Source organism: Gymnodraco acuticeps, unplaced genomic scaffold (assembly GCF_902827175.1).
Source record: "Gymnodraco acuticeps unplaced genomic scaffold, fGymAcu1.1, whole genome shotgun sequence".
Lineage (NCBI taxonomy): Eukaryota > Metazoa > Chordata > Actinopteri > Perciformes > Bathydraconidae > Gymnodraco > Gymnodraco acuticeps.
In genome coordinates, this window is record NW_022989778.1 from 1391435 (window position 1) to 1403722 (window position 12288).

The 12288-nt window shown below is 39.6% G+C and overlaps 1 protein-coding gene across 1 annotated transcript in view; it reads left to right on the forward strand.

The window, feature by feature from the left end:
• The window catches only part of LOC117548768 (laminin subunit alpha-2-like), a 200447-nt gene that overhangs the window by 177204 nt on the left and 10955 nt on the right, over positions 1–12288 (forward strand). The window contains 7 exon segments of the mRNA XM_034220232.1: positions 56–194; positions 640–651; positions 1520–1640; positions 3854–4009; positions 4392–4445; positions 8596–8747; positions 8837–9013. Of these exon segments, the coding sequence (XP_034076123.1) occupies positions 56–194; positions 640–651; positions 1520–1640; positions 3854–4009; positions 4392–4445; positions 8596–8747; positions 8837–9013 (811 nt within the window).

Below are 12288 nucleotides of genomic sequence, written 5' to 3' on the forward strand. Positions count from 1 at the left end.
AAGTACATTTCTCGGCCTTTTCTGTAAATGTTTTCCTTTTTAATTGTTTTCAAAGCCACGGTGACCGTAGTGGACATCGACAGCGGTGCTGAGGAGAAAATAGTGACGACGTCTCAGGGCGCGGCGACAGGTCTGAACCTCAAAGAACACCAGAAGATCTACTTTGGAGGGCTGCCTACCATTGGAAACTATAGGTAAACACACACACACACACACACACACAGTTATAACACACTCATTGAGACACTTGCATACACAGCACTTGATGTATTTATTGCAAAGGTCATGATGTGTATAAATGTTTCATATAGGGTCATTTGTTGTCCTCTTAAAGGGAAAGCAGGATCTTTTGAAGACAATGAAAATGAGTCTTTGTAATTCAAATTATGACCTTTTAAAACATTTCTCCCAAGGTAAGATTTTTTTATTGCTGTAATATTAAATTCACAGTTTGGAACATCTGCGAATGCAAAAGTCTTTATCAGTATTTAAATGAACATCTATAGCTGTTTTTACACATTTTACTTGTCATTGTATCATTTATTTGCAAGAAGGTTGAGTTTTGTTTTGACAATTCATTGGGTGAAACTGTATTTCTAATGCGTCCTAATGTTTTAATATGATGTTTTGTCTTGACAGCATGACAGCCAGGTAAATAAATGAATATATACATCTTATATTCAGACATGTAGTGAATACTTATTGTATATTTCCCTCTGCATGAGGCTAGCCATGCTAATGACTGTGTGTGTGTGTGTGTGTGTGTGTGTGTGTGTGTGTGTGTGTGTGTGTGTGTGTGGGTGTGGGTGTGGGTGTGGGTGTGGGTGTGTGTGTGTGTGTGTGTGTGTGTGTGTGTGTGTGTGTGTGTGTGTGTGTGTGTGTGTGTGTGTGTGTGTGTGTGTGTGTGTGTGTTTGTGTGTATCTTGGCTCCTTCACGCGGCGGCTGGAAATCACTCTCTCTATTTGCTTCTTTATTAATCTGAATTTGACGTTTGTCTGTTCAGCAACATTTAGGTGGGATTCCTCACATTTATGACTCTGCCCTACAGGCCCCATCTCCATAATCATATTCAAAATGTATTTGAGATGCAAATCAAAGTGTCACTGCAAGTAACAGTTTCTTGCTGAGCTACAAAAAATAAAGCCCTAATTCACAGAAAACAATTACAAAGGTGTTATACTGCTAGGACATGTTCAGGGTGATCACAGTCAAAGAATGGATTTGTTCGTCCATTTACTGTTGAATAATACGGCCAAATGGACAAAACCTGACAATACACACAAATCAGCTGCCCAAAAACTGATTCATATAATAAATCCTGCTTTATTAATATGGACAAACGACATGTTCAAACTCTTCTTGTTGTTGACGCCCGACTCTGCTTCTGAGTACATGATGCAATAGCTTCACTGCTGCAGAAATCCTGCTTTTTCTCATTACATTTCACTGCTGAGAGACAGGAAGTTCCACTGAGTTTGAAATGTCTTCTTTATTGAAATTATTATAATTTCTTTATAGGTCAGAGGTCACTCTGAAGCGGTATGCTGGCTGTCTTCGGGAGATTGAAGTCTCCAGGACTCCGTACAGTCTCCTCAGCAGCTCAGATTATACCGGGGTCACCAAAGGATGTAATGCAGAGGTAGGAGTTTCCACTTTTTGATGGCTTTACAGTGTATTTAAACTCTCAAGACACTCAGATTATATTACAGAGGTTTTACTGTCTGCTTGCACTTTTATACTTATCAAGGAAACAGTATTAAATTCCTTTAACCCTCCTGTTGTCTTCGGGTCAAATCTGACCGATTTACTACTTTCATCAATCATAACTTTTTTGTTTTACATTTGATTGCATTCAGGCTTTATGATATCCTTCACAGTAGACATTTGAACATATACAATTGCTGATCAGCACTTTCATTGCATTTTGGATGATTTAGTCAACTTTGTAAAACCCATGGTGTTCCTGGTCAAAAATGACCGCCATAAAGGAAAGGAATTAGTAACCATCCGGATCAGATAAAACACACACACACACACATATATATACTCTAGATGTGCCCCCCCCTTATGTGCCCAATCCCCCCATCACAACTGGCACACACACACACAGAACAATTTGACACATTTCCCGCTCTTATGTGCCCATCCCCCCACATGGATCAAACCTGGCACACGCAATACATGTTCAGTGTCTATTATTTGTATATTTACAGCAGTTGTTCATGTATACCAGGAGTCTGATACAATATGTACAGTTTGAAAGGGTGTTAAAAGACATTTGGTGATGATTAATGGTTTTTGTGTTAATGTAATAGCAGTTAAAACAGGACCGGTCAAATTTGACCGCGGACACCAAAGTAAGGGCGGGAAACGAAGGCAATAGGTTAATGTTTCTCAAAGTTGATATTTGAACGGAGTTGGTAGAGTATGTCACATATGTAAAATGAACCATCTGCAGAGTGGATTTGCATAGCACAGATCTGCTAAAACCTTTCTGTATTATAGTATTAAGATTGTCTACTTATAATGTTGCATACTGCTGTTTTAGTGATTTATCATGCGTGTGTAAACCCCTCATAATGTCCTTATATAGAAGGTGAGTGAACACGTCCATGGATAATAAATGTGCAACATAAATATACGTCTTTATGCCCATGATATGTTTGACCTGTGGTTCACACTTTGTATACATACTGTATAAAGTTAGTATATTTTTGTAAATCGTAGAGATACAAGTTGTTGTTTTTGCTACACAGTAAACAAATGGCCTAAGCACGAAACCATTTCAGTACATTTTTTGTTTTGTTTATTCCGTGTAAACAAACAAACTATCTAGAATCTATACAATCCTAACAAGAACGCACATCCTTCGAACCTCAATGCACTTCATGAACACTACCACTGACTCCACATTGCAGATATAAAAGCTTACAAGGAATTCACAAGGATTTCTAAACACTAGTGCCATTCATTTGTACAAACATGCAGCCATGGGTGATAAAGGCCCAGGGTTGAGTGTATGTAGAGTGAAGGTCTTTTTATTTCTCTTATCTGTCTTTTTATTTCCCTCACCAATGGCTCTGCTGCGCTACAAGGATGAGAGTTTCTGATTGTGTGGGTGTCTCTGTGTTAGTATTTCCAATTTGAAACCACAGTCAAAGTAAAGAGGAAGTGCAGTAAGGTGTATTTGATTTGTGAAGCAGCGTGAGTCTAAAGGTTCAAGAGTAAAGCCTTGACTTGGTTGACCTTTCTTCACTTCTTTTCAAACACCATTTTACTTTTTCTTCTGTATCCTCTGTAAAGTTTAGGTCTAATCAATGTATCTACTAATACTAAAACTATCACCTATTATGCAAAACCCACTTTATCGTGTCTTTTCTACATCAACATGCGTCCCCTCTGCGTGAAGAGATTCTGAAAGTTTCAGGAAAAAAGATTCTCTCTCTTTTTGTCCTGATCCATTTATATAAAAACCAGTCTGAAAATGAGCTGACCAGATTTTGGCCACTTTATGATGTCATAACGATTTTTTTGGCTTGTGTCACCATTAGCCAATCACCAACCAAGGTAACCCCCGCCCCCCCCCACCTTATCACCTGAATCTCCTCCTAGAGCACCATTGTGTTCTTTGTAACCAAATCTCTCTCAGAGGGGCATCTCATCTAAAGTAACAGACTGAGAATCAGCACTTTGGAAACAGGGCTGAAACAGAGTGGATTATGGGTAATGCTGCAATGATGTGTTTGGCATTTGGAGCCAAACACTTCAGAGACATGTTCTGTATATATCTGAGACCTATAATATATTGATGAAAAACAGTATAACAGGGGACCTTTAATCTCTGTCTCGTAGAACCTGTACACGGTCAGCTTCTCTAAGCCGGGCTACATGGAGCTGGGCGGCCTGTCGCTGGTGGTCGGCACGGAGATCAGCCTGTCGTTCAGCACTCTGGCCGACACTGGGACCATCCTGCTGGCTGTGGGCGGGGCTTCACCTGTCATCAAGCAGGTCGGGATCCCACCTTTTTAATTAATTACAAGCTGTGACTCACTCTCATTATCACAGCACTTTATTTTAATTTGTTACTAGTCCATTTTATCCTTCTAATTTTAGGAAGTTTTTGGAACCAACTTTGTGATTTTGTTGTAATTATTTGGGCCACAATTAGATTTCTTTTAAATGAAAATCATCATAATTTTAATAAATTAAATACAATCAGTATAAATTCTTTATTGAATGATAGTTTCTTTATACAAGTGTAATTGTGTACTGTAAACAAATGATTTTGTTAATTCCGACTGACTCTGTTGTGTACTGTTATTATTTATCTTAGGGACTTGTTAAACAAATAGTTAATTCATCTTTTTTTCTGATAATTGATCCACCACAGGCCCGCAACTCAAACCTCCTCAGCACCAAGAGGAGACGCAGACAGTCTGGAGAGGTGGGTCACACACACTCACACACACCCAAATAATGCACCCCTCTCCCTAAGTGGATGGTGTTTCCATAAGTGCATATTAATGAGATTTGACTGTTTTGGCAACTGGGCTGATTGGATTGTCTTTTATCCAAAACACACTCACAAACTTCCATTGACATATACATACAGTAGCTATCTCAGCTTTTGCTGACCACGCAAGCGCAGACACACAGACACACACACAAACACACACACACACACATTTCTTCTTTAAGTGCATGAGTGCATATTAATGAGATTTGAGTTTGTTGGCAACTATGCTGATTAGATTGTCTTAGGGCTAAAAACACTTTCACTCAATGCACACACACACACACACACACACACACACACACACACACACACACACACACACACACACACACACACACACACACACACACACACACACATACACACACACACACACACTCGAAGTCCCTTAACTGATACAGCCCTCTTTCATCCTAATCACTGATGGATAAACAAATCTATTCTTTTATCTCTACTGGAAACACCATGTATTTGGTGCATAAGTATTTTTGTTTGCACATGATTTCATGTGTGTGTGCGTGTGTGTATGTGTGTGTGTGTGTGTGTGTGTGTGTGTGTGTATACATGTATGTGTGGGTGCCTGTTTCAATGTTTTTATGTGTGCGTGCGTGTAATAGCGTAATGCGTGTGTGTGTGTATCTCATCGGGGAGGGTGTTGCTCACATGAATGCAGAACTGGAAGTGTATGTAGGGGTTTATGAGTGTACATGGATGTGTGTGTGAGGGAAAGGACAGAGGGTTACCTCTAGCTTATCCATCATCACTGGTTGTTGGGCGCATAAATCTATTTTTACTAACTATTTTGGCAGGTGGGGCGTGTGTGTGTGTGTGTGTGTGTGTGTGTGTGTGTGTGTGTGTGTGTGTGTGTGTGTGTGTGTGTGTGTGTGTGTGTGTGTGTGTGTGTGTGTGTGTGTGTGTGTGTGTGTGTGTGTGTGTGTGTGTGTGTGTGTGTGTGTGTGTGTGTGTGTGTGTGTGTGTGTGTGTGTGTGTGTGTGTGTGTGTGTAGAAAGGTTAAGCGAGGTTAAAAACACCATCAACTCAACTTGGCCCTGACTAATGGATGTTTTAGAGAGGGACACAGAGACAGGGGAGAGAGAAGGGGACCGGAGACAAAGGATGGAAGGATAGAGGAGGGAGATTTAGAGGTGAAATGAAGGAGAGGGGAGAAAGAGTAGAGCTGCAAAGAAAATAAATGATACGTGGGAAAAGGAGAGGACAAAACTGAAAAGACGGAGAGAGTTGATTTTAGACAGAAAGAGAACATGGTCACAGAGAAGAGAGGAAAAGAAAATGAGAAGGAAGCATGGAGCAAAAAGAAGGTGGTAAATAGAAGGAGAGAGAAAGGGACACAATGAGAAAGAGAGAGGACTGAAATAAAGTGGAAAGACGCCATGTTGGATGTTGAGAGGTACTCACACCTCCAGAATTTCTCATTATACAAAAAAACACCCTGTTTTTCTTTCTCTAGGCAGAAGGAATGAAGTAGGTTTGTTCTAAAGCTTATTTATAACTGTAGCGGCGATCGCTCATCAAAAAGGATGACGTCCACCATGATGTAATTTGTAATGCTTTTATTCATTTGTCCACGGTTAAAAAGTTATTTTACGACTCACGTATCTAAAATCTTGTTTAAAACATAACGATCACGCACACGCTCAGACACAAACAATCACGGTCCACACGGTTGAAAAACGTGTGGCTTCCTCTCTCACCTCTCATCCCAGCTGATCACCTGTGCCCACATATATGGGCTAATTACCTCCCGTGCTCCCAGGTGCGCAGATTGGATGATGACTGGTTCACACACACCTAGACAAACCCCGTGCACAACCCAAAGAAAATTGGCTCCAACAATAACTATAAAAAGGTTACAATTTGAGTAACAATTTTTCCAATTTAGTATTTATGTTTGGTAACCAGACCTTAGGATCAACTTGAGCACGAGTGCCGTCCTGTCTTTTAGTGATATGTGATTCATTTAATGATGACCAGAAAATAAAGCTACCACAAAAATAAATTATGACTATTTGCAGTCTGCTAACTCCTAACAAAGCCTCTGGCTCTGACTGCAAATTGAAAAACACAAAAGTATACATAAAACATGATGTTGGCTCTAAGGTGTATCGTTACAAAACAGTTTTACAATAAAATCTTTGATTGGTTCATAAATATTGAACAAACAAGAAAAACCCTGCATCATTTGCTGATCTCAGACAACGTTTGTATCCTGCTGCCTACAAGCTTACACAGAACTTGGCATACAAAACACAAAGCTCAAACAAATGCATATCAATACAAATAATCAAATACTAAAGGTAGCAGGGATGTGTGTGTCTGCTTTCTGTGTGAGTGTGTTTCTTGTGACTGTATTAGGTCTTTGCATACAGTGTATGTGTTAGCTACACTCTGTTGCATATATGGCTTCCTGATTATGTGTCAATCCGTTATATATATTCATGTGTGAGTCTATCTGTGAATTGTATGTGTGACGTGTGTCTGTGTGTGTGTCTGTGTGTGTGAGTGTGCCTTTTGTATCTGTATAAATGTGTGCGTGTGCGCGGCGAGAGGCATGTTGTAGCTACATCTCAGTTCAATTTGTCCCCGACCTCAAATTGAAATTCCATTTTCAGGTGGTAAATTGTCTCCCACTTCGCCCTCTGGCACACAGTGAATTAAAATTCAAATTAGCCTGACCCTGCTCCGCTGCTCTCCAGCACCTCTCTGTCTGTCTCCCTCTCTCCAGCGCTGTTTTGCTCTCTGCCCTCTCATCTCTTCCCCCTATTATCCTCTCCTCTCTGTTCCTCTCATCTCTTGTTATCCTTTCCTCTCCACTCCTCTCCTACCGCTCTCATTTCCCCCCAATTTCACTCAATATAGCCCCACACCTCTCCCCACTCATCTCCCCTTTCACCTTTTGACTTTTTTTCTGCTCTTTATTCCCTCCCTTCAATTCTTATATTCCCCCCCCCTCCCCCTTGTCCTTATCCCTATTGTTCTCTCTTCTCCTCTAAAACAAACATTGTGAGTACTGCGCTCTGCAAGAGGTGGAAAGGTTTGATCAAATTCCGGCACAAAAGAAATATAGTGTGATCATAGTCAGAAAAAACGGAACAGATTCACTTTTAATATTTAGGTCCATATTCATTCAACACCTGACTTTGGGTCCAGACATATTCCTTTATTGTATTAAATTGGTCTAATTTATATACATCTTTTAAGTTTGACTATGAAATCTTATCAAGGTCCACTTACTAGATTTGTCCAGACACATTAAAGACTGCTGGGGAACTTTATCTGTTTCTTGTTGGCAGTTTTATTCATGATTTCATAATTGCATTTTTGTTTACTCCTGACCTTGCTAGACATGTCATGTTATCATTTTTATGTTTCTAGCAAGTAAGACACTGTGTTTACTGCCTACAGTACCTTGGCCAGGAGACTCCTTCAAATACTTTTTATCTCTACAAGGTTGTCTTGGTATAAAGGTTATATTTAAAACAAATACACCCACACTTACAAAGTGCTTTCAGTACAGGTGGAAATATCAAATGTTGCTCAACATCAAATTGTTTGCCGAGTATATAATATTATATATATACAATCTAATATCTCCTCTGCTCTAACCTTTTCATTGTTTTGCATCAATCTTGATACAGGGTACTTATGATATGTTATAGTTTGGATTCCTAAAGCTTTTAGTCTACTATCCCATCATTCAAGGGTGGTTTTCACTATAAGTAATGTGTTTCTTTTAGGCGGAGATTAGAATTGACATGTTTTTACTATGTTCCATCTGAATTTACTTTAAAATAAAAACATCTATATTGATTCTGACACTTCTACACCCAACTCACAGATGTAACCTTGCTTTGAGAGCCTGAAACCTGAAAAACAGGCTCAGGGCTTAACAGGTTAACTAATGTTTGGATGAATTGGCATTTACTCAAGTTATCTATTACAAATCAACTCCCTTCATCAACCTTCCCCATTAAATCACCTGTCTCCAGTTATGAGTCCTGGGAGTTGTATGTGTGTTCAGATTTCCACAGCTGATAAACTTAATCTCCCTCCCCGGCAGCCCTACCTCTCAGTCATGCTGAACAAAGGCTCTCTGGAGGTGTTGATGTTTACCGGCAGCCACAGTCCGCGTCGTGTCATCAGACGAGCCGAGCAAGGCGCACTGAATGATGGGAGAGAGCACTCGCTGCGTATAGAGAGGCAGCCTGGCAGGTCAGAGTTTGTGTATGTGTTTTGTCCCTGTTGAAGACTTTTACTCTGCAAAATAAATGTAATGTTTTTCTGTCGTTGCGTCCCATCAGATCTTTTGCAGTTCAGGTGGACGAGGAGGCCAAGAGGGAGGCAGCGCTCCCCAACGACCAGCCTGTGAGCCTGAAGCGCGTCTTCCTCGGTGGTATTCCTGCAGAAGTAGAGCAGACGTCCAACAGAGCCAACATCCCATTCCAGGGATGCATATGGAACCTCATGGTCAACGCTGTGTACGTAACTTCTATCTCCTATCTCTATCTTCTCTATATCTGAAATCAGGTGTATTTTTATCGAAGCACAGATAAAACTGCCTTTTTGTTAAAGCTGACATTTCGTAGAGCAGATTGGAGCCATGCACTTTTCATGTTTCCCTTATTAGATTTAATTGTATTAATTAAAATGTTCAATATGTTTTAGGGGCATGTAAATGCTTGTATTAGAACGAATAGAACGAACTAGAGAAGCTTTTCCTAAAAGATTGTAACTCTTAGCAAGGCAAGTTTATTTGTATACATGGAGTCCGCGGGGTCTTAAAAAGTATTAAAAGTTGATAAATCAATTTAGCGGAAATGAAGGCTATTAAAAAGTATTAAAGGGCATTTTCCAAGGTATCACATTTTGTAGCTTGTTTTCAATAAGTATATCAATTGTCCAAAGAGGTTGTATTCTACAGTCTGCCTGAATGTAATCATTGCGTAGGTGTGTAGTGTGATTCTGTGTAGTTTATTGATGGCATCCCGTTGGATTTGACGTCATCTGAACAGGACATCTCACGCTCACTGCTTGATAGCGCGCAAAGGTCCGTTTACGCCGGTTGTTAAACAACATCGTTATGGGGAAATGCAAGTTTGCGTCCAAATGGTTGGAAGATAAGGAGGAAGGACAATCAATACTGCATATAGTCAATGTGAGGTAAAGTGTGTCGCCAAGGTAACCGGTTAAAACTCAAAGTGGCGATGAGGTCTTAAAATGTATGGAAAGGGTCTTTAAAAAGGTCTTAAAAGGGATTCAATTTGACTTCAGGATTCCTGCATAGACCCTGATATAGCACTTTTCAACACAAGGCAATTCAAAGTGCTTTACAAAAATGAAAGACATTAAGAAACATTAAAAGGCAAAGATAATAAACATGAATAATATAGGTACATGAATAAAAGTTACAGTGTAAGATGTGAATAGTTTAATTAAAAGTAGCGGAAAAAAGAAAGTCTTCAGCCTGGATTTAAAAGTAGTCAGAGTTGCAGTGGACCTGCAGGTAGTTTGTTCCCCTATACCCCTAACCAAATTCTCACATTCCTCTACCCCTAGTCTTCCCGTGAAATTAATGTTCTTTTGACAGTTTTCTAACCTTTTTATTAGCAATGAGGTTGTACTACCATGTGTTGAAACACTGTGATTAGGTAAAAAATGTGTTCCTGTTAACCATTTATATTTACTTCCTCATGTCTTTACACCATAGATCAGGGGTGTCGAACTCATATTCATCTCGGGCCACATTCGCATTATGGTTGCACTTAAAGGGCCGGTTGTAACTTCAAGACTATATAAAAATACATATATAAATATTTAATATATATAAAATAATGTATTATATATTACATTATTGCCTCTGCATTGGATTGTTATCGGATAGGGTAATAACTTCATAATTAACTCCGTCTGAAAGGAGTCTAGGGGAAATAATTGCAAGTCTCTTCAGTGAGAATGTCACAAAATGATTTTTAAAAGAAAAGCAAAATAAAAATAAAAAGTGACATTTTGAAAAAAAAGTAACATTTTGAAAAAAAAGTCTAATCTGAGAAAAAATGCATATTTAGAAGAAAAAAAGGCAAATTCTGAGAAAAAAGTCTAATTTGAGATGCATTGTGCTCCACGTATGGGCAACGCGCTTCTGTAAATCGCCATGTAACCGTATAACAAACATATTATATTCTTTGCAAGCTTTTGTGGGGCCACATAAAATGAAGTCGCGGGCCGGATTTGGCCCCCGTGCCTTGAGTTTGACACCCCTGCCATAGATGATCCAACCACATCCAACCATAGATACTAGTGACTCACCTTTCTTAAGTGTTTTTGCAAAGATCTGTGAGCAGTTTGTTTTTCCCTCTGAACTACATTTCAGATTCCTTTGAACTATCTGAAACAATTCATTTAATTTGACACAAAGTGATATGGCTCTGGCATCACCAGATCAATATGGGGCCAAAGAACAGAGTCAGCTTTTGATGTTGGATATTTCTCTGCCCTTGCATTTCACCACATTAAAACACTGACACAGGCAAAACTCACCAATTAAACTCACTTCACTAAACTTTAGCTGTTCACCTTAAATGCATGTATTAATACTCTTGCTTCAAACCGTGCATTTTTCCATCATTGATGTTTATCCAATAACGTTTTCTGGCAGTGGACGACAGGCCTTGTTTTGACCTCATCCTCTACTGGGTAAAAACGTACTTAATATGATTGCAGGAGGTCATGAATGAGGCTGTGATGATAATGATAAAGCCAGTGCCTCTTTCTGCAGTAATAGAGCTGTCCAACATCATAAACATACTCATAACTCAAATTACACTCTCATCTCTGTGTGTTTATGTTTGTGTCTGTTTGTCTATTGCTCACCTCTCTTCACCCCTATCACCCTGACATTATAACTTCTTCATCTTCATACATCTGTCAATCTGTCAGTGAGTCTTCATCAATCAATTTATTTTCTGGAGTTTTACTTTAAGCACTCTCCCTAATGATGGACTACATTCATTTCTATTAAATGTCCTTTTAAGCTTATATTCTTATAGTGAATCTGAAAGAACTCTTATTACTATACTTCCTTTTTCTATTGCGTATACATAATCCTTCCATGGTAATAGCAACCATGTCAGTCACTGTACTGTGGCCATGACCCTTAATCTTGTTAAGATGTGTTCAGACTACACACAAAACACATTTCAGAGGCTTTGTGATTGATTACAAACCTAGAATATATGAATTATGGATGTTCTAAAGAGCTGTTGTTAGCTCAATGTTGGCAGCAATAACACTGCCTGACGCTGGCAGAGCAGAAGCATAACTTTGAGGTATTAAGATGTTTGAACCAGGCTTAGTCCATTTCTGCTGTAAAGTTGGGCATTTTAACATTGGGTTTGTGTCAGTGTTGTGTTGATGGAAACATGAACAGATGCAGATATAGTATTTCAGTCAGACAACTCACGTGTTCTTAATATGTTTATTAGAGCAGCATATAGTTGAGTTTGGCGTCTAGGCTCGGGCCTCATCACTCCACAGATTTACAAAGAACATTGAGTGATGATTAGATACTGTAACTGTCCCCCGAGCCTACAGGTGGAAGCTGGGGTGGGGCAGGCGAGCAGCACGTTAGCGAGGCAGAGGCAGGCAGACCTGGCAGCTTAAATAGAGCGGCAAGTTAAGGAGATTGTGTTTGGTTGGTTGTAAGAGAGACGCGTCACGTGTTAATATGTCATTGGTGCTCGAGTTGACTGCCTGA